Source organism: Metarhizium acridum (assembly GCF_019434415.1).
Source record: "Metarhizium acridum strain ARSEF 324 chromosome Unknown scaffold_276, whole genome shotgun sequence".
Taxonomy (NCBI): domain Eukaryota; kingdom Fungi; phylum Ascomycota; class Sordariomycetes; order Hypocreales; family Clavicipitaceae; genus Metarhizium; species Metarhizium acridum.
In genome coordinates, this window is record NW_027094025.1 from 1,008,144 (window position 1) to 1,033,626 (window position 25,483).

The 25,483-nt window shown below is 52.8% G+C and overlaps 9 protein-coding genes across 9 annotated transcripts; 6 read left to right on the plus strand and 3 right to left on the minus strand.

Annotated features, from left to right (window-relative positions):
• Window positions 1-589: 589 nt before the first annotated feature.
• J3458_013345 (uncharacterized protein) lies at window positions 590-1,005 on the plus strand (the record flags this gene model as incomplete). The annotated part of the gene is made up of 2 exons (XM_066120392.1): window positions 590-661; window positions 787-1,005. The coding sequence occupies 2 exons, from the start codon at window positions 590-592 to the stop codon at window positions 1,003-1,005; spliced, it is 291 nt and encodes a 96-aa protein (XP_065974679.1).
• A 271-nt stretch (window positions 1,006-1,276) lies between these two features.
• Window positions 1,277-2,644, plus strand: J3458_013346 (uncharacterized protein; the record flags this gene model as incomplete). Its single annotated transcript, XM_007813258.2, has 1 exon — window positions 1,277-2,644. One exon carries the CDS (start codon window positions 1,277-1,279, stop codon window positions 2,642-2,644), a length of 1,368 nt encoding a protein of 455 aa, XP_007811449.1.
• An 826-nt stretch (window positions 2,645-3,470) lies between these two features.
• On the minus strand, window positions 3,471-7,096 carry CSE1 (importin-alpha export receptor). Its single transcript, XM_007813257.2, has 6 exons — window positions 6,955-7,096; window positions 6,726-6,868; window positions 6,489-6,656; window positions 6,262-6,432; window positions 4,506-6,205; window positions 3,471-4,440 (listed from the first exon to the last, which is right to left on the minus strand). The coding sequence occupies exons 1-6, from the start codon at window positions 7,022-7,024 to the stop codon at window positions 3,813-3,815; spliced, it is 2,880 nt and encodes a 959-aa protein (XP_007811448.2). The 5' UTR covers window positions 7,025-7,096; the 3' UTR covers window positions 3,471-3,812.
• Window positions 7,097-8,954: 1,858 nt separating this feature from the next.
• TSC2_1 (Tuberous sclerosis 2-like protein) lies at window positions 8,955-12,452 on the plus strand (the record flags this gene model as incomplete). The annotated part of the gene is made up of 1 exon (XM_007813256.2): window positions 8,955-12,452. The coding sequence occupies one exon, from the start codon at window positions 8,955-8,957 to the stop codon at window positions 12,450-12,452; it is 3,498 nt and encodes a 1,165-aa protein (XP_007811447.2).
• Window positions 12,453-12,676: 224 nt separating this feature from the next.
• On the plus strand, window positions 12,677-13,741 carry TSC2_2 (Tuberous sclerosis 2-like protein; the record flags this gene model as incomplete). Its single annotated transcript, XM_066120393.1, has 1 exon — window positions 12,677-13,741. One exon carries the CDS (start codon window positions 12,677-12,679, stop codon window positions 13,739-13,741), a length of 1,065 nt encoding a protein of 354 aa, XP_065974680.1.
• A 534-nt stretch (window positions 13,742-14,275) lies between these two features.
• J3458_013350 (uncharacterized protein) lies at window positions 14,276-18,528 on the plus strand. Its single transcript, XM_066120394.1, has 7 exons — window positions 14,276-14,458; window positions 14,525-14,900; window positions 14,981-15,052; window positions 15,107-15,230; window positions 15,290-15,463; window positions 15,523-15,904; window positions 15,962-18,528. Exons 1-7 carry the CDS (start codon window positions 14,413-14,415, stop codon window positions 16,939-16,941), a joined length of 2,154 nt encoding a protein of 717 aa, XP_065974681.1. The 5' UTR covers window positions 14,276-14,412; the 3' UTR covers window positions 16,942-18,528.
• Window positions 17,499-18,353, minus strand: CAF16_1 (CCR4-NOT regulatory complex component; the record flags this gene model as incomplete). The annotated part of the gene is made up of 1 exon (XM_007813254.2): window positions 17,499-18,353. The coding sequence occupies one exon, from the start codon at window positions 18,351-18,353 to the stop codon at window positions 17,499-17,501; it is 855 nt and encodes a 284-aa protein (XP_007811445.2).
• Window positions 18,529-18,532: 4 nt separating the features above from the next.
• Window positions 18,533-20,120, minus strand: J3458_013352 (uncharacterized protein; the record flags this gene model as incomplete). The annotated part of the gene is made up of 3 exons (XM_066120395.1): window positions 19,977-20,120; window positions 19,801-19,919; window positions 18,533-19,746 (listed from the first exon to the last, which is right to left on the minus strand). Exons 2-3 carry the CDS (start codon window positions 19,838-19,840, stop codon window positions 18,533-18,535), a joined length of 1,254 nt encoding a protein of 417 aa, XP_065974682.1. The 5' UTR covers window positions 19,841-19,919; window positions 19,977-20,120.
• A 2,676-nt stretch (window positions 20,121-22,796) lies between these two features.
• On the plus strand, window positions 22,797-25,124 carry J3458_013353 (uncharacterized protein). Its single transcript, XM_066120396.1, has 5 exons — window positions 22,797-23,036; window positions 23,088-23,146; window positions 23,209-24,342; window positions 24,440-24,544; window positions 24,604-25,124. The coding sequence occupies exons 1-5, from the start codon at window positions 22,997-22,999 to the stop codon at window positions 24,874-24,876; spliced, it is 1,611 nt and encodes a 536-aa protein (XP_065974683.1). The 5' UTR covers window positions 22,797-22,996; the 3' UTR covers window positions 24,877-25,124.
• Window positions 25,125-25,483: the final 359 nt, after the last annotated feature.

Genomic DNA, 25,483 nt, shown 5'->3' on the forward strand with positions numbered 1-25,483 from the left:
AATGCGGGATCGCCCTTGGTTCAAGGTGTTTAATACCAAGACCAAGAGACAAAAGTGACTAGTGACTAGCGACTAGCAACTGGCCGTCGACTTAGTTAAACACCATCATACTCCGTGCCAAACTTCAGGACCCATAATAGCCTAGGCGATCCATTTACCTGCTGCTCTAGTTTCCGCTGCTCCTTACTTATACTCTTCTTGTCCACTTTTTACGCAGTTCTGCGTGTTGGGCGTAAAAACAATATTTGTTCCCCCTTATTCCCATGTTCTTTCTGGCATCTCGGACGTACCTTTTCTGGTTTAGACCCTCTTTGCAGTTTAGTTCAATCTAGCAAACTTCGGGTTTTTCTAGTTGCCCGCTAAACACTGGCCAAGGTGCGAGAGGAGGCAATACTTGAGTATCCACCAAGGAAAGGAGTCGAGGAGTCGACAATACCTTCAGAACATAAACGCCAACAACAGCAGCAAGGCCTCTTTTCTACTGCGGCCCCCATCTCTGTATTCTCAGAATGCGACCTTCACCGGGAACCCGGCCTTAACTCCGCATCTTTCTCCTATTTCTGGTCAGCAATTTTGTATCTCGTTGGCCATGGATAGCCTCGCCGGCTACCTCCAGGTTCCTCCGGACCGGAGCCAGATCTTGGGCAGGCAATCATGGAAGGTGAGCAGCACAACAATCATGCTCGAGTCTCTGTTTGATTTGATTCCGTTTAGTTTGGGAGCAGCATCAGCATCCTTTTATTCTTTTCCCTCCTCGTCACTCCAATTAATCATGCCTTTATATAGACAAGATATGTTGCGGTTGGGTCTCGCCAATCCACCAGCAGAGACCGGCAAGGCAGCTACGGCTTCACGCAAAATGGCAGCATAGGCCGCGTCAGCACCGTCATTTCAAAATCCGTGCACAAGAATGCCGTCGACAAATTGTGTATTTTCGTTTACAAGACCAAGGTAGAGCTCAGTGCTCCTCAACAGCTACTGCCACGTCGCAAAGCACCCCACTGACAGCGTTCATGTCTAGGAGGACTGGGAGCCGATCCAGCAATGGCCGCTTAGCTGTGTTTCCGATTGCCAAGTCCAACTTGTCTCCCATCGCAAGCAGGGACCTGTGTTACCAACTCTTGTGGTTACAGTTTCCGACAATCAGCGAAAGAGACGGTCAAGCCGCGCTGCGGGTTTTGTTTCTTCGAATAAAGACGCAGGAGTGACGACGCTGTGGTTTCGCACCCCTCCCGATGACCACCATCCCACTCTTCACGAATGGTGTCAGTTCATCATGTCCAAGAAGGGTTCGTCCAGCACGACAGAGAGCCCTGTGTCCCCGGTTTTCACGTCACCATTCCAAACACGATCCAACGATAATCCGGATTTCTCCCCTCGACCAGGAAGTGGCAGCCGCCGTCTTCAGCACAAAAGCTCTACGGCCACCCATTCCACCGGGCCCTTGGATCGCGTCATCACCTTCAGCTCGGGCTCCCCTAGCCTACGATCGAAACGAAGCGATATTTCATCCCCTTCTAGCAACAACCATCCGTCTCAGAAGGTGCAGTATGCCATTCCTGAACAGCATTATACTACCATTAGGCCCGGCGATATTGTATCGTCGGGCCCAGATGGAGACTATCAGGGTCAGTTCATCGATGGATGGACCTCCGCCCAGGGAAGGTCATCCATGATCAGCTCTCCCTCCCGAGGCAGAGATAGCATGAGCTCACAAGGCCGGCAGCTTTCTATCCTCGATGAAGCGTCTCCTCCATGCCCTGGAGAGACCATTTTGGACAGAGCCTTTCAGCTGGGACACATCCCCGGTGCCGGATCCTATGTTCCCGGTCAGGAAAAGCTCAGCTCCATTGCGAGGTTTGATGCCCTAATGCGTGATGCCGAGGAGAAGCGGCGAAAGCGGGACACTATAACCATGACAAGTGCGTTTGATCATGGCGATACCTCGGATGACAATGGGCTAGACCCTGCCTCAGACGATTCTGACTCTGAGAGCAACGGCCACTCCCAGAAACAGCACCAGAATGAGCAACATGGCGCACCACTCATGTCGCCTTCTGCTCAGCGGGCCTTGGCGTACATCACAGGCCGCCACGATGGCGGTACTCTGAACCCAAAGTCTCATCGCCCGGGCATGTCGAGGAACCATCTCAGTTTTCATGCAGATTCCGCTCGAACATCCACTATTATCGCGCCACCCTCGCGCCCACACACGGCCCACGCCAAGAGCAGGCCCAAAGCCTCTCGAGCACAAACCACACCTCATCCGATACCCACAGCCACAGCAGCACCGGATTTACCCTCGTCCGCGAAGGGCCAGGACAGTGGACACCACCGTTCTAGCACAATGGCAGAAAAGCGACACTCCAACTCGAGTGCCAAAAGGTTGAGTTTCACCGAGTTTGCCAAGAGGTTATCTAGCACCAGCAGCTTACTGCTCGTCCAGACGAACGCGAGCGGAGGGAGCAGCCATGTCAGCAGCGAGGTCGACACCCAGCCGTGCTCGTCCGCACCGCGCACCAACCTTACCCTCCGCGGGACAGGACCTCTTCCACCGCGACCTAGGGACCGCGAGGACCAGGATAGACGGTGCGGATGGCGAAGTAGCGTTGGCATGGTAGGGACCGAAGGAGGCTTTGTATAGAGCGAGGACCCTCTACTCCACGGCCAGGCTACTCTCTCCACGCTACTGCACTGGCACTACAATCACGGCCACATCTGCGCTTGGTGCTCCTGGCCACCAACCACCTTCTACATAATTCAATTCTTCGCAATTCTGCAGCGCGTGTACGAAACTTTGGATGCCAAAACTGCATCAAAATAGCATTCCCATATCATCACGACCCCTCATGACGGCACTCGATTCACGTCCATTCCATTAACGACAAGGCATTCATCCCTTTGCACAAAGGGCAACGCGTTTAAGCGCCTGGCATATTTATATATCCCCCCCCTTTTCCCAGAACTTTATACAAAGCGGAAATAGCCACAACACTTGCCACTCGTCCGTCTCCTTCACCCGACATCTGCGCATCTGCGCACCGGCGTATTTTGGTGGCTGGGCGGCGGCCTAATGATTTAGCGAGATTTACGATACCATGTGCATTCATCCTGGGCCTTTATTTTTTCAGTTCTTATACATATTGTCATGTGTGACGGGAGAAGAAAGAAGCATGTATTTTACTTCCGCCAATGGTACTCGTGCCACGCCCCACTATTTTAGGGTCTCGTTTCACTCAGGTGTAGTTAGTAGATATGAGTACCACACACTACGTTCTCATTTTCATGCGGAACCAGTTTGTCAACTGGGACTGTTAGCTTGACGTCAGTGTCGCTTACTCGTACTTCCCGCACTGTGATTCTTCCGGGGTCTTAAGAGCCCCTGCTATTGCACGAGGATTACGCATATGTCGTGAACTACACCGTCATTTCCGAAATGTGGGACATGGAATTGCGTAGTGGGCATAAGTGGGATGGTTGTATGATTCCAGCACCTAATAATATATACGCCGACTTGGCCATGTTTGATCATATTGCTCAATTCTACGGCATCCTTTTCCAGTCATCTCATGACCCAACTGTGCCTACCTACCTAGGTATGTACCGAGCAGCTCTTTCTGGTAATTGCCACCTCCACTTATCCCACGCGGTGAACATAAACCTGTTTTATCAGCTCACCCGCTCAATGCTCAATGTTCAATGCTCAAATACCCGGGCTCATTTCACGTGACACCTCCGACTAGTCACATCTTGTACTGTTTCATATATATTCCTCTCCGTTGTAATAACCCCATCAAACGCCCCGGGACCACTCAGCGAATATACTGGGCAATGGCCTCCTGCTGTTCTGGGGGAAGCCTCTGGGTGATGAAACCTTCGATAGCCCCACCGTGTCGCTGGCTAGCTTCAGCCATGTACTGCTTGACCCACGTGGTTACGTTTTGAACATCAGGAAAGTCGTCGCGAGCCAGGGGTCGACACGTGTTGAGAGCAGTATATGTCATTCCGAAACCAATATCATCGACTGAACTCTCGGTAATGATCTCATCGCCTCGGCCAGCGGCAACGGCGGGCGGATTTGCGAGCAGGGACAACAGAATACGACAGCTGTTCGCCCAGCCTTTCATAAACTTCTGCCCAAACACCTGCGAGTCGCACAGTGTCTTGGTCAGTGACACGACTGCCGTTTTGCGGTCAACAGGCTTGGCGAGCTTTTCTGTCTCAGCAAGCACAAATGGTGGATACACTTGAGCAAATGCAGCCGCATCCAACTGGTCTGATTGCTTGATGAAGTAGTCCGCACCATAGCCGGCTTCAAGTCTGGCACTGACCAAATGGTAGAAGCGGGCGAAACGGATCTTGAACGAGTCGGCAGGAGATCCCTGCAGCTTGGTGTACAGAAGCTGTAGAATTGTGCCAAAGTATTTGTCCAGCGCAGAGCTATGACGCCGAGTTAGCTAACGTAACTTATAGTGGACTAGAAATTGTTCTTGGGCAACACTTACGGCTCAAAAGAGTTGACAATGGCATCCAAGATGTCAAAAGCCTGGACTTCAGACTTCTTGAATGCAAGCAGTTTTTGAAAAATGCCAAGAACAGCTTCCAGCTGATTGTTCTGAATAATCAAGCTTGATGCCTTGGGAATGACAGCAGATAACAGACGAACGCAAGCAGGAACGTTGCCACGGGTCTCCCACAAAGGCGCAGCCAGAAGAGGGCCCAGAAGATTCTTGAAGTTCTCAGAAACAGCGCCTGCGGGACTTGACTCGAGAAGCTGGGCCAGAATTTGGAAAATGTAAGGAATGAACTCGGTAACATCTTCAGTGAGGATCAGATTAAATGGCTCCCACAGCTTCTGATTGAAAACCGCAGTATTGGTTCCAGAGCAGTATCGTACCAATGCACCCATAGCCTCGAAGTGGTAATAGTAGAATCTGGGGTTGCTAGGGTTGTGCTTCATGACGTTGGTGATGAGAATAAGGTGGGTCAAGACGTTATCTAGCATTGGCGCGGCACCATCCTTGATGACAATGAGAATTCTCATCACGCAGCGCATCAAGAACTCGTTTTCTTGCAACTTGGCGGCATTGGTCTCGCGCTCAATCAGCTTGAACAAGTGGTTGAGGAGGTCCTTTGCAAAGGGCTCAATGTCGGTTCGGGGGAACATTTGATTGCCGACATCATCGGCCAGGAATAAGACACGTTCAACGGCAATTGCAGCGTATGTGTAGACAACGTAGTTGGACGAGTTCATGTTTTGGATCAACGGCGGTAAAGCGAGCTTCCACTGTTCCTTGGACAGTTGACTGCGGAATGTGTAGAGGTATTTAATCGCATCAACTTTGGAGATGGGCTCCACCCCCTCGCTCGCCATGAGATCTGCCGCAATATGCTGTTCAAAGAACTCGACAACATTGACAAGTGGGTTCACAGTCTTGACCCCCTGTGCGGCGGTGACAGCTCCCTTGGCAGCAATAGACAAGAACAGATAGACGGCCGTGTCCTTGGCCTTCCAGTCTGTCTTGCCCTGGTCAAGATAGTGGGTGATATACTTGGACACCGCGGTTGTGACGGGAGTCTCAAATTTTTCTTGCAGTTTTCGCAAGAAATCCGTGGAAGACCGGCGTCTTGAGTCTGTATCTGAACCCTCTAGATCTCGTCGAATAAACTCGATGGGTTCGTCTTCAAACATTTCAACGTCTGATTCCCTCAGGGCAACATTAGGCAAGATGACTTTTTCAACAATCTGAGACAAAACATTCTCATTATTAAAAACGGCGGCGTGCTCAGCTGTACCAGCGACCGCGGTCAAGAAGTGCAAGCTCTTGCTCACGAGGTTGTCATACTTGGTTTGAGGCCCAACTGTCGATAGTAGATTCCACGCGCTCGTAATAAAAGGTGAGCAGTATTTTGAGAAGTCCTCGTCATACTTGATAGTATAAAGCTCCAGCAACTCGCAAATCCCTGCCTTGACTGTGTCGACAATGCTCGCCTCATCGTCATCATCCGTCTCGAGCAGTGGGTTGTTGTAGGTCAGGTATTTGTGGAGAAGCTCAGAGATACTCGCAAGGTTCTCTTCGAAAATCGGGGGAAGATCGTGCGAGGACATATCATGCAGGATCTTGATTTGCATGTCGAGGGTCTCGAACCACCCCCTGAGGGCATCTTTGTCGTTGGCATGCGCGGCGATTTTGCTGTCAGTAGTCTAGGTGATGTGTCAGCATCCCACGACGCAGAGACTGTGCTACTCCAACAACTTACCACCAGCAACTGAACAAAAGGCTGGCCGAACGTGGTGATAACGTGGTTGATTTCGATATACAACTCGTTGGATCGATTCAGAGGGCGCCATCGGTTAAAAATCGAATGAGCGACTTCGAGGACGCCGACATTGACCTTGGGGTCCGTGGTAGAAAACCGACTAACCAGTTCCTAATCATTCAGCTCAGAAAAAGCTCCCGGAATATGGTGACATGGACAGATCGTACTTGGGTAAGCGTGTCCCACCGCCTCCAAAAGTCGGAGTCTGCAATGACGCTGATTGCTTCGCCAAGCTGCTTCTGAACATTTGGCGGGCTCGAAATCATCAAACCAATCAGGCGCTCCTTTATTATCTGGACCTCATCCTGTGAAATTTTGTAGTTGCCTTCCTCATCCTAGAAACGTGTACAGCCTTAGTATTTCGATCGAGCGTCGAGGTGGGGGGAGCCGGTACGGGCACGCACCACGTAGTTGGAACGAATGAAGTTCTTGAAGGCCAAGGAAGCAGCGAGTCGGGTATTGGAGGGAAGAGAGTCGGAATTGACAATGTTCAGCAAGGTGAGCGAGTATTGGGGCTTGGCGGCCTCTTGCTTGAGAGCATTCTCGGCTGTAGATGCGTTTTCTTTATTAGAACTGAGGAGTGGGGCAACAGCAAAGCAGAGGAAAAAGTCAGGACGGAGGAATCTGCCGTACCTTTACGGTGCTGGGAAGGATCAAGGGTTGCATTCAGCAGCTGAGAGATTTGACCAATGTCGGCCGCCATGGTGAGACCTCGTGGAAGAGAGCTGCACTGTGGTTGTGACGTTCGGAGATGGAGAGAGGCAGTGGTGTTTGGTGGAAGTCAAGAGATGTGATGTGGAGGACTTTTTGGCGTTGCGCAGCTGTTCGCCTTTCCATGGCGACGGGTTGGCCAGGGTTCAACCACGGGTTGCGTGTGGGGAGCTCGGATCAGATCAACGATACGGAGTAGACCTGAACGAAGCTGTGCCGGCCGTGCCATTTTCAACTAGAAACCCGTGGATAGGGAGACAAATTCCATATCTTCCCTCGTATATGCTTTTGATGACTTTTTATTTCCGAGGTTGTATAACAGGCTCGTCCCGCAACTGTTTTACTTAGCGTCTTGCAGATCTTGGTGGCTCTGTCAAGATCAAGCCCACAACACCAACTCCCTAGTTATATGATAGCATAAATAACGATTAGAGCACAGTTGACATGTTGACCACGACATCAAACATTTGTCGGGCTACGAAATTATCAAGCTGTCAGTGAACTTGGAACAGGAACCAAAGCTTGTCGGACCCTCCACAAAAAGCACATCTCGGCGCTAAACCCCCGAATGGGAAAGGTCGGGTGCGAAGCAATACTTGACTGCTCGCTCCCTACCCTATGGTTCAATCTTCTCGAGGTCAGAAAGACATTATGGGATGCTCTGTATGTCGTCAGAAATGCCCATAACCAATCCGCTAAAACAAGCTTTGGGCAACATTCAAGTCATCGTGCTAGGTGAAAAGTGGCACAGCAGTGGCTGTAGACTCGAGACTCAGGTTCTGAACGAACTCGACCAGACATTTTTACAACGCGGAGCTGTCTAAAGCCACCGTCGTCAGCCTGTCGAGTGTCAGCTGAACATACGATTCGGTTGGCATCCAAGGCTTTACGATGCACGGTCCACCGGTGCATGCGTGTCAACTAGTACCAGCCAGTTGACCTGTATCCACGGGGTCTAGCGGATTTCAAGCTCAGTATTGAAACCTTGAGACCAGAGAGATGCCTGGCTGGTATTATCAAACGTCATTGGGCGGTGCGATTGCCCAGCCGCCCAGCTCTCTCTCTACCAGGCTACCTTAGCTTAGATACCCAGCCCCCAGCCCCAGCTAGGTGCTCTGGCTGCAGATGAGGTCAGCGGGCGCAGAATCTTCACTGAGCTTCAATGCAGTAACCGTCAAGGTGGGGCTCTCCCCATCCTCCCTTCCTGAGCAAGCCACACTGCATGTACTGTTCCTGCCAAGCCGTACGGCTTCTGCTCACAATCGCAGGTACTAGTAACTCCGTACTCCCTGTTAAGTGCCAACCCTGACTCCCGAGTGCGTCGCTTCGTAGTGGGTAAAGGGTAGAGGATCCAAAAAGCAACTGCATCGCATCACCACTACTTCCGGACTCATCGACATTTCCTGCTCGAACCCTGTCCAGTTTCGCCTAAATCCTCGCCAATGTTTGTCTTGGCAAGGTTGATTCTGTATTCGACTTGAAACCGGTTTTTGGTCAGCCTCGAAGCATATCTTGTCGAGTTTCGTCCTTCCTCGTCCCCGTCCCCGACCTCAGCTTGGCGCAGTTCCTATCCACGGCTCGTTCTTCGTCCTATACTGCTTTCCTCGGTTCTTGGTGCGGCTCGCGCTCCCTACGCCGTGTATAACTGCCGCCTCGGGCTTGAATGCAGTTTTATGCCAAAAGATCGTCTGGACTGACCTCCAGGTATGTAATATACGCCCATCCACGATGGCCTCTGCCCTTACCGGCAATGTTGAGTTTTTCGCCCGAGCTTGCTGAAGCGTGGAGCTATCGCAAGGTGGTTGTCCGCCTGCCACGAAGAGCGAAGAGCTGGACTGATTTGCCTGGTTGTTGTGCCTGACTTGCTAACTTGTGACACAGTCCCAACATTTCCTCCACCTCTCCTCTCGGCAGACGAGCACATGTCCCCGCAGCCAGAAGATGATCCTACTTCTCCAGATTCGACTCGCCCCGGCGGCCTGGCTACAGTCCTTCGTAGCTTAACAAATTCCAAGGCGATCAAAGCCCCGCCTCCTCCTTCGAACCCGTCGGCTGCCTTACCTCGAGCCGAGCTCATCAATGCCATCCCAACAAACTCCCATGGGCTGTCCACCAACCATATGGATGCATTTGAGCAGCTTAAAAACGGCAGCCCCAGCGAGAGAATCTCTGCCGCGAATACCTTAAAGTACGCCATCACTGAATATCCACTCAACCCGATTCTGGATATCTGGTACGCCGCAAAGGATCTCATCGATCCAAACAACCCACCCTCGACGAGAGCTGCTGGCTGGGAGTTATTGACGGAATGCGCGAAACATGCATCTTCGACCGATTTGGAGCGGAAAGAGTACTTTCAGACTCTGTCCGCATCTGCCAACCCCGAAGACTTCCATCTGCAACTAGCAGCTCTAGTCGACCTGACAAGCCATGGTCGTGTGCTGGATGGTTTCGACTACGATTTATTACCTCTTCTGACGATTTGGCTGCAAAACGCATACAATGCAGCCCGCATCGCCAGGAAAAACTCTCATTCTGGCCGCGGTGCCGGCGGCTCTTCCAGGGGCAAGACTGCAGCGTTAGGCGAAGACAAGAACTTTGCGCAGCTGTTTTTGTTTCTCCTGGATGTCATCAAGTTCAGCTTCAACACGGCTGACGAGCCGGCCGTTACCGATCTAATTGACACCATACTCACAATCTGCATGAATACAAGCCAGGAGGATGACTTGCGCTCCTGTATCAATGTTCTAGATGCAATTGTGACCTTTGGCTCTATCCCACAGAGCAAACTGAAGGACTGCGTTCAAGTTCTCAGCTCAATCTACTGCTTGGTTCCCAACTTGCAAAAGAACTCGTGGCACACAATTGCTAATCTGTGCAAGTCACACAATGGCCAAGCCACGGTTCGAATTATGCTTGACATACTCAGAAATTTGCAACCTGGCGTTAATGAAAAAGACTCGAGTAGAGAAATTCGGGGGAGTTTGGCAGTACTCCAGAAGCTGCTGTCGAAGACGACTGAAAAGGGCTATCCACCGGTTCCGTATGCACTACTCGTTGATGGACTGTCGAATACGCTCAAGGCCACAAAATCTTTACGAGTTTACGCTGCGGCCTTGCAACTGATTAATTCCCTGTTCGACGACGGACTCGGCAGCATCCACCGTCTCATCGTGGACGAAGATTGGTCGACTTCTCTTGACGTTGCGGCTGAGTGTTACCGACGTGTTCATGAAGGCACTGACGGACCACAAGGCATTCAGGCCAATGACGAATCTCTGGAAGCTGTGGTTGACCGCGAGCTCCTGAAGCTCGTCCGACGTCTAGACACTGTCATCAAGGAGAAATCTCGCGACTTTGTACCCCGACAAACCATTGTTAAATTTTTTACCGACGTTCACAATCTACTCCCGGATGAAACAGCCAAGACTGTTCTGGATTACTTTCAAGAATTTCGGTGCTGCTCTCCATCTGATTTGAGATGGGAAGAAAACCTGAATCTGGTGTTGAAAGCCTTCTTCAGTAACCGCAGTCGAAGCTCCGACACACGACTTAGGGCCCTCCAGGCCATGATGGACGCGTACGAGATTGTCAACCTTGTCGGTGATGGCGCAGAGCAGAATTTCATTCCGAGGATGGCCAAGAGCATACTGCAAAACATTGCTGAAGAAGGTGACGTTTTGGTTCTCGATGCCGTCATGTCACTAATGGTTTCCGTTGTTGTGTCATGTGACATGGAGCTTTTTGACTTTGTGATTGATGCTTTGAGAGCCATAGTCGTAGGCGATAGGCTCAAGTCTCCCATATCACCTTCTGTCCTGTCAGCTACAATTTCTCCAACAATGATAGACGCACCTACGCCCGGTCTCAGACAGTCACAGTCTCCTTCACATGTTGTTACAAGAGGTTACGTCAGAATGTTTCTGCGACTCATGAATTCACATAGCTGCAAGAGTGTGAAGTTGTACAATGCCCTGGTTGGCATTGCTAAAACGAATCACTGCGAATCTGACGCCAGGCTAACGGCGATGAAGCTTTTGTTTCGACTGCGCGCCGATTGGGCCAACAGAGTCTTTGTCACGGACGACCTTGACAATATTTCTCTGGCAACTGCCATGTACCGCACAGACGCCTCATTTGCCAAGAAGCAGGCTGAAGAAGCAGCTCAGTCTCTTCGTTTGTCAAGAAGCGATCATGGTAATCAGTCCCGGTCGTCGCGAGGGGTGTCTCTAAGTCAGTCTCAGCATCAAGAGAGAGGTCATCCAGTACGAACACCAAGCGGGGCCAAGAACATTACTGCGAGATACCACCAGCTTTGGAGATGCCCAGATCCGCAGGCCCTGCCAGAACAAATCCCTAATCTCATCAGTCCCGTGCTCGTGTCTCATTCGACAGCGACTGAATCCAGCGACGAGAGCGAAGATGCAGATGAAGCTGCATCGAATGTACTGCAGCAGCGCAAACCATCAGTGCTTAATATGACAAACTGGCTTGATGCCGTGCTAGATATACTACAAGGTAGTGAATGGGAGATCTACAGCTTCGCCCTCGTCCATCTGCCGTCACAACTCAGCAATCATGCCATATTCAGAGGTGCAATTCCACAGATTCAAGAATTACGTCGAATAATTTGCGATCAAATCCGAATGAATGGCTTCCAGGAACCTCCGTTCGCATCTGGTCTGCGACGGGCTGATGTTGCTATATGTCTATTCCACAGCCTGACAATGATCCTAAGCTACCACGAACACTTTGGCAAGGGTGACGAGGATGAAATTGTAAAGACATTCATTCTCGGTATCGGCACCTGGGAACGTACCGCAAAATACTGCATTCACGCCTTGTCGATATGCTGTCACGAGCTTCCACTTTCTACTAGCAAATCCCTTGTACAAATGCTCAATCAAATGGCGGCAAGCATCACGCAGCCTAACGTGTCAGTTCATATTCTGGAGTTTCTCGCCTGTCTGAGTCGGCTACACAATGTATACGTCAACTTTAGAGAAGATGAGTACAGAATTGTATTCGCAATCTGCTTCCGTTACCTGGAGTATGCAAGGGACAAACGACAATTACATCGCGGCAGCCACAACGGTGAACCTAATGCAGCTGGCATGTCTGGTGTTGCTACTGGAGAGCCCGCGCAGACTGGTCCTCCCTCCGAGGAGCTTCCTCAATATGTCCATGCTTTGGCGTACCATGTGATTTTATTCTGGTTCCTGGCTCTCAAACTTCAGGACCGCGCCACGCATGTCTCGTGGATTGTCAAGAAGCTGTTTTCTGATCCTGACAGCACTGGACAAATGCCGACGAGCAAGCTCTTACCTCGATCGACTTCATGCAGAGGGTCACGTATGCCGATGTGGACGAGTCTTGCGAAGATCCATACTTTACTGAGGATCGGTTCGGACCCATTGTGAAGAAGCAATGGATCATTGGAAACAGTATTGTGACAGTGAAACAGGCGACAGTATCGGGGTGGGCGCAAATTATCAAGCGACAGCCTTCCGGGACGTCGGCGTATACGATCCGAGAAACCTACGCAGCGCCACCACCACACCAGGTCGAGAACCAAGTCGACGTGAGCCGAGAAGGCCAGCCAACCAGCAATTCTATTCTCCCCAGTCATGTACTGGTTCAACTCATGTCACCTGTGCCCCAGAGCTTTGAGTCCGCACGACCTATTCCGTTGCCGGATGACGATGCCGTTGACCGTGCAATCAGGGTATTCGACCGAAGCTCCAGCGTGGACAGTCATAAGGTTGGCGTTATATACATTGGGGAGGGGCAGGAGAACGAGGCCGATATTCTTGCCAATGTTTCTGGCAGCAGTGACTACACCGAGTTCCTGAACAATCTTGGAACGCTGACAAAGCTGAAAGGTGCAACCTTTAACACGCAGGGATTGGATCGAGAATACGACTCAGATGGCCAATACACTTTTTGCTGGCGTGACAGGGTGACGGAGATTGTTTTCCACGTCACGACTCAAATGCCTACAAACCTAGAGCGCGACCCACAGTGCACTCTTAAGAAGCGACATATTGGCAACGACTTTGTCAACATAATTTTCAACGACTCAGGCAAACCTTTCATGTTTGATACGTTCCCGAGCCAATTTAATTATGTTAACATTGTGATAACGCCTGCATCTCGGGCGTCTTTTATCGCAACACGGACGACGGATAGGCCTGGGGCTACGTCTGGACAACCATTCTACAGGGTTCAGGTTCTGAGCAAGCCTGGCTTCCCAGAAATATCGCCGGCATCGGAGACGAAGATGGTATCTTTGAATGCGCTGCCTGGTTTCATCCGCCTTCTTGCTCTGAATGCCTCGGTGTTCTCCCATGTCTGGAACGCCAGAGAGGGTGGCGAGCACATCAGTTCTTGGAGTGGTCGGCTCAGGGAGATTAAGCGTCTCCGAGAGAGATATGGACCAAAGACTACGACAAACTTGGTCCCATCGCCGCCGCCGACCTCGTCCTCACAGAATCAACCTTCTGAGTCCTCGCGCTCAAGCAGTAGCGTGCGGGATAGCTTCAGCAGCTTGCGTCGCACCAGCGTGGCCACTTTCTTCACCAGCACCAGCGAACAGACGTCCCACCGGTCCTCGACGCTCTCGACCGCCCCTACACACGACACTGAAGTGGGGAATGCAAATGGAGTAAACCCGCTAGTAGAGTCTGTCGACTTTTCGAAATGGGCTTGAAGGACATTTGTCTTTTGAACGTTGAACCATGTCAGAGGCGAATGATCTATGTATGATGAACTGTTTTCATGGTCTTTTTCTTTTAGAGGCGTCAATCATAGGGATGGGGGTCACATTTCGAATCAAAAGTTTTTTTCCGACATTTGTAATTCGGCTGAAGGTTGATGTTTTTCTTATTTTTGGCATACCCCATTTCAGTATAGTTATTCCCCGGCTTTAACAAGGGAAGCGAATGAAAAGACAGAGGACCGTCGAGCAGGGACGAGGTAGAAGGGCTGTAGGGACATACCGAAAGCTGCTCTAAATTATAGGCATTCTATATCATTGTAATTTTGACCGACATGGGTGTTCTCACGATTGTGGTGTCCTTGCTGAGCAGCACTTTATTTGACTCGGTTCTTTCAAATATCCTGGAGTCCGTTCCTCAGGCCCCACTCGCCCCACACGCCACCGTTAAATCACAGCACGGTCCCGGCAGCAACACGCGCTGAGAACATCCAATCACTCAACGCGTCTAAATTTCATCGGAATATTGACCCAACTAGTCTCACGTCAACTCACGACGAAGTAAATTATTTTAGCTCTTCAAGGAAGCGGGAAAGTTGAGTCGGCTTCTGCGGCGGCTATGTCCAACCATTTTTGGGCCGGAGCATCCTGTCGGTGACGTTACAATGGCGGACGACAGCATTGATAACCTTGTTGAAGACATGGTCAACGGTAAGCCATTTCACAATATCCCCCACTCCGACATATAATCTTGATCCGAAGCTCACCAAGCACCAGCTTCAAAACTCCCCGCCAAAGCTCGTGCCATAAACATCAAATCCACTGTCGCGTCCTTCTCTACTCTTGCGTATGAAGAAGGCATTGTCCCTGCGGTCCTCGACCGGCTGATCGACCTAGTTACCATTCCTAGTTATCTCGATCAAGCCAGTTTAGCATCCGTGGTTCGGAACCTGTACCCAGCTGAGCGGGTGTCCCCCAATGTTGTGCTCCATGTGGTATCGGCACTAGGACATGGCGCGCTCAAGGCACCGCTGAGCCTGCAGGCTGCGCTGCTGAAATGGCTGGTGATGGTGTATCATGTGCTGGAGACGCCAGCTGTTTTGGCGCAAGCGTATTCGGTTTTGTTTAATTTGCTTGATACTGCTGCTATTCGGTGCGTATACTCGGCTTCACGACGCTCCAGACTGCAGGGTGGACAACTGGCTTTGCTGACTTTCCTTGCTTTCTTTCAAGGCCGCAGCTGGCGCATTTATTAGCGTTGATTACGAGGAGGAAGCATGTAAGACCATTCAGGATTCAAGCTTTGTGAGTGATTGTGGCATGGACGTGGGCGGAGACGTGGTTACTAACTTGACCAAGGTTGAATTTATCGAGACAGACTGGCAATGACCCGCCATTGGTGGGCTTGTTGAGGGTGTTTAAGGACTATTATCCCGAAATTATTGTGGGTGAGGCCGTTCGAGGCAAAGCCTCTGCCTTCAAGGTAGGTTTTCTTTTTTTGGATGGACAAGGGGATGTGCGCGTGTGTGCTGATGAACACAGCACCCCGATCTCTTGTGGCGCTCCAGGCTGGCTGAGATTCAAGACGCCCACCGTCAACGCGCTGCGGAACAGAGACCGACGGGGCCTCAGAGCGGATTCAGGGTCAACAGACCTGTCAATCGGGCCCAGAGGAACAAGGCCGTGCCCATTGTGCTGACATCTCATGCGACAGAGGTCAGAGAACGCTCTGGTCAACCGCGCTGCGGAACGAGCTGTTGCTGACATGAGGCCAGGATTCCGTCACTCTCGAAGAAGTGGAAGATGTTTCCAGCTTTGTCGCAAAAATGGACAAGTTGGAGCTTCCGAATCAACTTGTTGCCGTACTGGCTGATCCTCTTTTACAAAAGCTACTTATTTTGAGGCCAAATCCTGAATCTTATCAGCGAATATCGAACTGGCTCAGCGCAGTATTCCAAGAAGTAATGGCGGGAGACGCGGATGAAGCAACGTTGTGGGAGGTGCTCGAGGTGGTGAGGGAGTTTGTGGTACAGACCAAGACGATTCCGCCTCTGCTTCTGAGCTTCTTCAGTCAGTTTTTCAACATTTGGGGGGGCGAGGGGAAGCGAGATGTTTTGTTTGACATTCTTGGCTTTACGCCATTGCACGACTTTGGAGGTATGTATCTGCACAATTTGATTTGGATGTTAGGCGAATACGACTGACATTGCGTAGAACTACACCGACTCATATTCCAGCCTCTCGAGGCAGCTGTACAATATTTTGCTCCTAATTCTCAACAAGGCCTTTTGCAAATGTACACGAATCTGCTCAGACACTGGACGGCCATCTTGCAAGCAAGCGACACCATCCCCGATCACGCCAGCGCGACAATCGCCTCGCTCATCCTGCACACAAACACGCTCGCTCTCACGCTTTTACAAACGTCACCATCCGTCACAACCGACGCCTCCATCCTCGACTTTTACGAGCAAACCACACGTGTGATCACCGACTCGAAGCTCAAGCGCTACATGCGCATTGAGCTGCCCCCTTCCCCGCTAATATACACCTTCCTCTTCAACAACTCGCTCGCCACCGTGTCCCGAATCTGCTTTATCCTGGCCTGCTACAAAAGGGGCATCGAAACAGCCGTGGCCACCCGGCCCCGAGCTCCAGCCGCAGATGCCGCGCCCCGGATCGACTCGCACACCTACGACCGGCCCTTTGTCAACCTCTTCAACGGCTACATCATGGACATATGTAACTTGTTCTGGAGGAACCGCGCCTTCAACGACACCGACACCAACGCGCAGGCGTGCACTCTGTCTGCCGCCACGGTCAACGCCCTCGCGGCGTATGCCGTGTCCGTCGACCGCGCGCTGCCTCTCACCTCGCTCTTTTCGCTCTCCCACTCGCCCGTGCTGTGTTACCAGAGCATAGAACGTGTCCGGGACCTGGAGGACGACGCGATGGAGCATGATAGCGAGATTAGGGTGCGGCACGGCGGGCCAGTGACGCAGAGCACCCTGACGAGGCTGGCGAATGCAGGCGGAATGAAGTTGAGCTGGCAGGACTACCGGATCGAGGTCCTGAAGAGCCTGGCGGACAGTGGGTTCCCTGGCATCCCGGAGCTGTTGAAGAATGCCATGACGGTGCTTAAGAGGTCCATTGATGGTAGGTTGAGCATTCAGGGGACGCCGATACAGCCGTAGTTTTTATGTCATTTTATTTTTATTACATTGACGACGAGGACACGACGTGGGCACGACATGGACATGACAGCAAAGGGTGTTTGGGTTCATGTAGGATATGTAAAAATGATGTATTTGTGTGTCCCTAGTTGAGGGGACGTGATGTAGATCCCGGGTTGACAAGATGGGTATCGGTGTATGGCATGTACGAAAAAAAAAAACCAAGAAAAAAAACCAAGAAAAAGACATCTGTATGCTCTGCAACCGGCAAGTTGAGTCGTGCCGCGTTTCTGGAAAACCCCCCCAATTCCAAACGCCGCTCACCGTTGAAAATGCGTGAGGCCATGTTAAACCAAGCTGATGTCTATGCGCCGATACAATGCAGTTGAGTGCCGCCGGTCCTCCGTGGTACGCTCCCCTCAGTATTCTTGATTTCAAAACCGTGTTAAAACAGCGCTAATGGAATGCAAATTGATGCGATAGTGAGGGTACGCATCCGGCCTCTGGTTGAGGAGGCTCTCGATTTTTCTCTTAACCCTCTTATATATATATATATATATATATGCGACAGGCGCCCCCTACGCCTCGGTCTGCTTGGACTCGTCGCCGTAGCCGGCGACTTTGACGCCGCCAAAGCCGTACGTCTTGCCCTCGGAGCCGAGATGGAGCTGGCTCCGCGGGCCCCTGGCGCGGAGGTCGTCCTTGAGCCAGGCCAGCACCAGCTCGCCCAGGCGGCTGTTTCCCGAGCGGCCGACGGCGCCGTCGATGCTCTGCAGCAGGCGGTCGGCCTCGTCCCACTCCTTGACGGCGCCCAGGTGCATGTGGACCAGGTGCGTGGGCCAGCCGGCCAGGTTGTCGAGGATGTGGGTGGCGTAGACAATGGTGCACTCGCGCGACTCCGTCTCGCGCTTGAGCCAGGCCAGGAAGTCGGCGCGGCTGAGGACGTCGAGGTCGACGGTGATCTCGTCGAGGAAGAGCACGGTCCAGGGCCGCAGGAGGCCCATGGCCAGCTGGACGCGGCGGCGCTCGCCGTCGGACACGGCGTGCATGCGCCAGGCGGTGTCGATGTCGAGCATGGCGACGAGCTCGTCGCGGCGCGAGGGGAAGGCGTCGCCGCCGACGGAGCGCAGCAGCTCGGGGACGCCAATGTCGTTGCGCACAATGGGGTTGAGCACCCACTCGAGGCCGAGGTAGGTGACGCCCTCGAGGGACTCCTTGAAGGGGTCGACGCCGCAGATGGTGATGGCGTTGGAGGGCGCGAGCCGCTTGCCGGCGAGGAGGCGGAGGAGCGTCGTCTTGCCCGCGCCGTTGGCCCCGATGAGGAGCGTGCGCGACCGGGGCGGCAGGTCGAGCGTGATGTTGCGCACGCCCGTCGAGTAGTCGGGGAATGTGTACGAGAGGCTGTTGACCTGGATGCGGGGTGGGCTGGGCATTTTGGCGGCGGGAGGGCGGGATGACGGGAGGACGGGGGGACGGTGTGGTCGTGAGGAAACCAAGTGCTGGTGTGGTGGTGGTGGAGGAGAGGCGGCGGTCTGGTGGTGTTTCGCTACGTAATTGATATGGGCGCAGCCGTCCTGGCCTGGGGTCGAAACCCCCAGCCGTCTTTTTTTCCTCATGTACCGACTACTCCCGGATCATGATGCGGGTTGAATAACTTGTATAACAGGTAAAATACGTGGAACCACGCAAACGCCAGAGGGTACACCAACGGGTGCACGTCATACTTGGCTCTGGCCAGAACCCAGCCCGGCATGCTTCCCCTCGGAGCACAGGGGGTGTAGAAGCTTGCGATTCTCATCTTGTCCGTCATCTCCTGCGCTTTCCTGGCGCGCTTGAACATGTCCTCCTCGAACTCGGCAACACAGCCATCCAGGGCGTCCGGCCCGCCCTCCCTTGATGCGCGTATAATGGCGCGGGCGAGCGTCCTCGCATCCTGCAGCGCCAAGTTGACGCCCTCGCCGGCGCAATGAAGCATCAGGTGCGCCGCATCCCCAACCAGCGTCACCCCCTCCCTGTGCTGCCACCTCGTGCCCACGGGCAGCATGTACAGCGACCGTGCCTGGCAGGCGGCCGTGGCCTTGTCCACCGCGCCGCGCAGCGTGCCATGCCAGCCCTCCATGTCGTCGAGGATAGCCCGCCGAGCGGCCTCGCCGCCGCTCACGACACGCGGGCTCGCCTCCCTCCAGTCCTCGCGGCGGACCGTCCAAAAGCTGACCGTGATGGCGCCGTCTCCGAGCTGCTGCAGGCCAAGCTCCTTGCCCTCGTCCAGCGCGAATACCGTGCCCCTGTCCACCAGCTTGTGCACCTCGGGCGCCGTGGCCTCGGCGTCGGGGATCTTGAGCTGATGCCCGCCCACGCCCGAGTATACCGGCGTGATGGACGTGACTGCTGGCCGGACCCTGCTCCATGCCCCGTCGGCGCCCACGACGAGGTGGAATCCCGAGACGCGGGAGCCTGGGAACACGAGCGTGTCCCCGTCGACCCGTTCGAGCCGATGGCCCCAGCGGATCGTGCCCTGCGGAAGCGACTGGTACAGGACGCGGCGCAGGTGGACGCGGTCGATCTCCGGCTTGGACATGACGGCGCGAGGCGAGGCGAGGCTGAACCACGCCTTTGCATTCCGGTCCACGACGGCGAGCGCCTGGCTGTCGTACCTTGCCCACTGGACGAACTGCTCCCACAGGCCGGCGTCTCGGATCGCCGCGAGCCCCGTCTTGGAGTGAAGATCGAGCGATCCGCCCTGGGATCGGTCATCCGGCGCGGGTTCCGCCTCGAAAATGGTCACGGACACGTCGGCCTGGTGAAGCAGCCGCCCTAGCATGCATCCTTTGCCAGCTGTCAGCGGGTCAAGATTTGATGCGGCGGGATTACTTGGCTTACCTGCTGGGCCGGTGCCGACAATGGCAATCTTGAACGCCATGAGTGTTGGTTTTGCTCCGTCGTCACTACTTGTGCAAAGAAAGAAAAGAAGCAAGGAAGGGTGCCATGGTGAACAGCCTCTTTTCGAGGTCAGGGGACACGTCTTGTGCAAAAAGCTTGTTGGTTGCAAGACCTACATGGAGAGTTTGATGCTGACGGCGCCATTCGCTGAATCGGTCCAGTCGCAGAGCCATCCGTTCTTCAGCCCTCGTGTTGAATGCGGTATTGGGGAATGGCAGATTCTGACAATGCGTGCTTTTTGATTCGTGGATCTAGACGGGTAGAAGAAAAAATAGAGTGCGGATGACTGTATGTCTGATGCTCCTGAATATGATTATATCCAATGTTGAGAGAGTGGACATGATACCTAGTGCATTCGTATGGCAGGGTTAGGGTTATCATGAGAGTTCCTTGAAACCCTCCATAACGGGACATCCCGCGGTTCCCTCATTCCCTCCCCACACGCTGCCTGCTGCACTGATTTGATAAACACGATGGAGGACCAAAGGCATTGTTACATGTACTCACCCATGATGCTGCGGTGTGTAAGTAGACCACCTGGGGTGCCTGGGGCCGACGGTCCTCTTTTTCTGTCTTTTCACTCGCTAATTTTTTTTCCCTTTCTTCTTCTTTGAACCATGGCACACTGCGGCACGATCCTTTGCATTAGCAGATGATGCTTCATGCGACTGACGTGCCTGGTGTTGTGCGGTCTACTCCTCCCCCCACCATAATCTTGCGGCCAAGAACCATTAATAAGCCAGCACAGTATTCACCCATCTGCGGCTTGGGTGGGATGTCCGCAGGGATGGCATCAGATAGAATAAGCATGAAGTTGTGGATGAAGCGCGTACTCTAGGCTCCAGACGCATTTAAACCCCGCTTGTATTCGAACTAGTAAGCGCTATGGGATAAACACACCGGCCCGAGATGGCATGAAGATCTACAAATGCAAGTCTGGTCATGCTTGTCTTTGCTTGTGTTGAATTCGCCGTCTGATTGGCCCGCGGGTCATGGGCCGCCGACAAGACGGAGAGGCCAAACAGCAGCATGGCATTGTGATCCGTGAATAACCCCCATTGATGGCTTGCGGTTTGAACAGTCGGTAGAAAATCTCTCTCCATCTTTATCTTTATGCCTTGTGCGTCGGGCTGACTGACTGCTGTCTCAACCTGCCGGCCGAATCGACCCACAGGCGAAATTACTCGCTGGGCTCTCCTTTTCTTGGGACTCTGTTTTTCTTGCTACTTTAGCGTTTAGATGGCTCGTGTGGTCGCCTAGCTCTTTGTCAATATACCGAGCTTGGACCGTTGCACCTTGGACGCCTAGCGTTGTATATAGTTTTTGATTTTCGAGTCCGTCTGTTAACGAGTCATGGACCAATTAGGCCAGTCCAGCGTTCAAGCTTCAACTATTTTCCCCGGCCTCAGTCCAACGGCCTGCATTCCAGAAATATTGGACAAGTAAAGAAGCTAGCTAGTACTCCGTAGTGTGACATGAAATATGGTCTTGGGGAAACTAATTGCCTCGTCGATGGGCTAGCTGAGAAGCCAGCGTCAAGGACCTCGGTTGTGGATGGAGCGCCGAACTACAACGCTTCAGGGCTACCGCAACAATATGATGCAGTAGAACGCACTGACTAAGTACTATATTGAAATTGAACTAATCTCGTCAAGATTTCACAACAACCGGACCGTATTTCGACTTGATACTTGCGTAGAGACATGTCTACTGAAATATCTGTCATAGATAGAGGCCACGCCTGTTTATTTTAATAATGATTTACGGGATTTTGGACAAGTGTTACAGCTGCATTGTTACTTTCGAACGCGCGCCCACGAAGCTTGGGGCTTAAAGCAAGAGAGATTGCCAGCCGCGGATAGTACCGCATTTGCTCATAGCGGTATCAAGATGAATTTTAGTGACACACTAGCATTCTAGACGTGGTCGATTTAGTACCTGTATTTGATCCTGGTAGTAACATGGTCGAGCCTCGCGCCGGGACTTTGTCGAGGAGGAGGCAGCGACGGCTTGCATACCAACCGCGGTGGCTACTGCGCCTTCCTACCGCCTACCAGAGAACAACAAAAGCACAACTGACAGCTAGATAGTTGCGCAAGGTGACGACTTGGGTATTTTTTTTCCGAAGCCGGGTCGAACTGGAGTGTATCATAAGCAAGCCCAGCCAAGTCGACGCTTGAGTCTGGTATTATTTGAAAAGCCGAGTGGACCTGGAGGGTTGCGACCCACAGGAATCGAGAGGTTAGATGACTTGTTTTAAGGGTAAACTCTGTTCCAAGGTCTGCGGCTAGATGAGACCAGGACGTTTCACCTGGTGGAATCTGGGGGCTTCTTGGCGATGGCTTCAACCTGTCTTTGTTGCTTACCGCTGCCGCATCCTTCTAGAAACGTTGGGCGATTCGACGGGCTGACAACCGTTCAAGGAGTCAAGGACCGTGGTTGAAGGCCACTTGCTTATTAGCCTTGTGTCTGGCGGCTGCGGCTGTAGCTGTGGCTGTGGCTCTTGGCCAATTTATGCCGCATTCTATTACTATCGCAATAGAGAGCGGTACATGTCCATCCCCGGATGGCAGATGTTATGCCGTCCCCGATATCGCCAGGGTTGCTGTCGCCATCACAACATTCTCCAAGCATACACGTGTCCACCCAGACTACCAGCATCCGAACTGCATCTGCTACGGCCAGGGGATGGAAGAAGGTTTTATACCTGCTTTCCACAGTGCATGCCGCCCGTGTTCCGGGAACGGGGTTGCCATGTCGAGTTTGTGAGAGAGTGTCGGCTGTTTCACATCTGCTTCCAGTGGCGTTCAAAATGAAACGACAGTGCCAGTACGGACCCAAGGATCACTGATGCGACAGCCGTGACGATAGCCTTGGAGGAGGTGGAGCCGAGCAATCTGGACGATGAGCCTTTTTAAAGCTGAAGCCCGCCCCCCATATCTTGGCTTAAGCATCAAACCCACAAACGGTGGTGTCCAACCATCTCAGACGCTCCTTTTTATCAGTCTTTTCCAACTACCATGTAAAACTATTGTAATACCGTGTAATCTGTCTTTCCGGAAACAACCAGCCAACGGAGCTGGTTCTCCCCCCCCTCTCTCTCCTGTTTTTTTTTTTTCTTTTTTTTTTTGCCGAAATGGCCAACAAGATGCCTCCGGGCACTATCCGATTGACGGGTATGTACGATTCTAGATAAATATCGAAAAAAGCTCACAAGGACACTACAGGTCCGGACAACAAGATTATCCTGCACCCAAAGCCGACAGATGACTACGATGATCCCCTGGTGTGTGCTGTTCCCACGCCGCAACGCGGCCCCGAGTTGCTCAAACTAACATGCAGAACCAGAACTGGTCGACCCGTCGCAAAACTCTGCACTTTGGAATCGTCATCTGGTACACCTCTGCGACATTTCTTCTCACTGAAGAAGCACACATCACCTACGCGGGTCTCCGGGCCGATCTTGGCGTGAGCGGTGACGAAATCGCCCTCGAGCGATCTCTCAGCTTCGTCGGCCTCGGCCTGGCTGGCATCCTACTTATTCCCCTGGCGTACCGCTACGGCCGACGCCCAATGTATCTCACGAGCACCCTGACACAAGCTTTTGCGGCCTTGTGGATCGCAAGCGTGCGCACCAAGCCCGAATTCTTCGTAAGCAGCGTCGTCACCGGCGCCGCCGCGTCTGTCAGCCAAACCCTCGTGCCCATGACCGTCGCCGACTTGTTCTTCGTGCACCAGTTCGCCACCATGAACGGCCTGTTCCTGTTCGCCCAGGGCTCCGGCACTTTCCTGGGACCCGTCGTGGCGGGCTTCATCGTCGACGCGCAGGGGTGGCGATGGGCGTTCCGGTGGACGGCCGCCGTCCTCGCCTTCACCTTTGTCCTGATGCTCTTCTTTCTGGAGGAGTCGACCTTTGTCCCCTCCCCGCCCGGCAAGGACATTGAGCTCAGCGACGAAGAGGTCTTCTTCAACAGGCCCGTCTCCTGGGCCTCGGAACACGGGGACCTCGTCGACATCAACCGGACCATGACGATGCCCGCCACGACTGTCGTCGGGCTCCCGGCGCCCCCCAAGACGTGGAAACAGAGGTTCGCTCTCATCACCAGGACCAAGAGACCCATCAAGGAGCGCTTCACCTCCCCGTTTGTCATTCTCGTCAGCTTCCCTGCCGTCGCGTACGCGGCCATCACCTACGGCTCCGTCATGGCCTGGCTGCTGGTCCATCAGCACGTCTCTGCGCTCAAGATGCCGGACGCGCCGTACAACTTGGACTCGTTCGACATGGGTCTGCTTGGGCTGGCCCCCTTTGTCGGGCATACCCTTGGCAGCGTCGTCGTCGCAGCCTTGAGCGATCGCTGGATGGTCCACCTGGCGCGTAAGAACGGCGGAATATACCATCCCGAGATGCGTTTGTGGCTCGCCATCCCCGGGGCTATATTGACATGTGCCGGGATTCTGATCTTTGGCATTGCCGTTGCCAAGGTGAGGGCCAACCGAACCCCGTCTTCTCCTCTTTGCGAGTTTTGCGAGTTTTTTTTTCTTTTTTACAATACATGCTGACAATTACTGTTTCTTCTAGGTAGCTCCTTTGTTTCTTATTGGATTTAGTTCCGCTGTATTCGGACTTGGCTTTAGTATTTCCCTGGACGTGGCTCTGGCGTACATTACCGACTGCTACCACAACGTATGTAGATGCAAGACTGCAGCGAGTTGGTGCCGAGAATGCTGACAAGGGTGGTGTAGATGATTGGCGATGCCCTCGTTGGAATCGTCTTTATTCGGAACCTGATTGCCGTCGTGATTGGCGTTGCAATGATCCCGTCGATCCGCAACATGGGCGTCCTGAATGCCTTTATTATAGTCACTGCCATGGCCGCAGTGGTGTTTCTGATTCCGGTCCCGATGATGATTTGGGGCAAGAAGGCTAGAGCTGCGACGGCTGCCAAGTACGAGCACTACTCGCTGGCTGCGATCCCGCCGGCCTCGCTGAAGAAGATATTGGACGAGCTATCATAGACCACCGGAAGTGGTTTATGGCAAGACGTGGCTGGTGTGAATTAATGTCTTTGTTTCACGGTGGTGAATCGGATACTCTGATCTGTTCAATTAAAACTGTACTACTAGAATCTACAAGAATGAGCAAGATAATGTGTAGAATTACAAGAACCGACGGAATAGTCTTCAAAAAAGAAATGGCCATGTTCGTGCGAGACGAAAAGGGTGTGTTGGCCATTGTACCTGGCCATGAAGCGGCATTGACCGACCACGCCATGGACCTTGTGACAAACGAGGAATGAAGGCTGTAGCTAGTCCTCTGTTTTTTTGAGCCATCGGTTACCATGACAAATGTCTGGCAGAAGCATGGATCTTATCAGTGGCTGTGAAATCTGATATAAATGACAGGGCTCGCTTGGAATATAGAAGAAGAACAAGGAATTCCGAAGAAGACAAAAAGAAACAACGATGCGTCTCATAACATGACGAATAGCTGATCTTTGACCCTAGCGACTTCTCAGTGCTAGTGAGAGTTCGTCAGTCCAAGGATACGACATTTCACCGCCATTAGCAAACCTTGGAAAGAAATTGATGTCTCAAAAACCTTTGAACCTTCACGACTTTAAAG

What these genes read in the sequence shown, in the direction of transcription:
- CSE1 (XM_007813257.2), bottom strand. Translation starts at nt 7,024, where the DNA reads ATGGCGGCCGACATTGGTCAAATCTCTCAGCTGCTGAATGCAACCCTT. An exon ending in TCATTCGTTCCAACTACGTG is followed by an intron (nt 6,657 to 6,725) that starts GTGCGTGCCCGT and finishes ACACGTTTCTAG; the next exon opens with GATGAGGAAGGCAACTACAA. An exon ending in ATTGTCAACTCTTTTGAGCC is followed by an intron (nt 4,441 to 4,505) that starts GTAAGTGTTGCC and finishes TCGGCGTCATAG; the next exon opens with CTCTGCGCTGGACAAATACT.
- J3458_013350 (XM_066120394.1), top strand. Translation starts at nt 14,413, where the DNA reads ATGGCGGACGACAGCATTGATAACCTTGTTGAAGACATGGTCAACG. An exon ending in CTTGATACTGCTGCTATTCG is followed by an intron (nt 14,901 to 14,980) that starts GTGCGTATACTC and finishes CTTTCTTTCAAG; the next exon opens with GCCGCAGCTGGCGCATTTAT. An exon ending in TGACATCTCATGCGACAGAG is followed by an intron (nt 15,464 to 15,522) that starts GTCAGAGAACGC and finishes ACATGAGGCCAG; the next exon opens with GATTCCGTCACTCTCGAAGA.
- J3458_013353 (XM_066120396.1), top strand. Translation starts at nt 22,997, where the DNA reads ATGGCCAACAAGATGCCTCCGGGCACTATCCGATTGACGG. An exon ending in ATGACTACGATGATCCCCTG is followed by an intron (nt 23,147 to 23,208) that starts GTGTGTGCTGTT and finishes ATGCAGAACCAG; the next exon opens with AACTGGTCGACCCGTCGCAA. An exon ending in TTACCGACTGCTACCACAAC is followed by an intron (nt 24,545 to 24,603) that starts GTATGTAGATGC and finishes AGGGTGGTGTAG; the next exon opens with ATGATTGGCGATGCCCTCGT.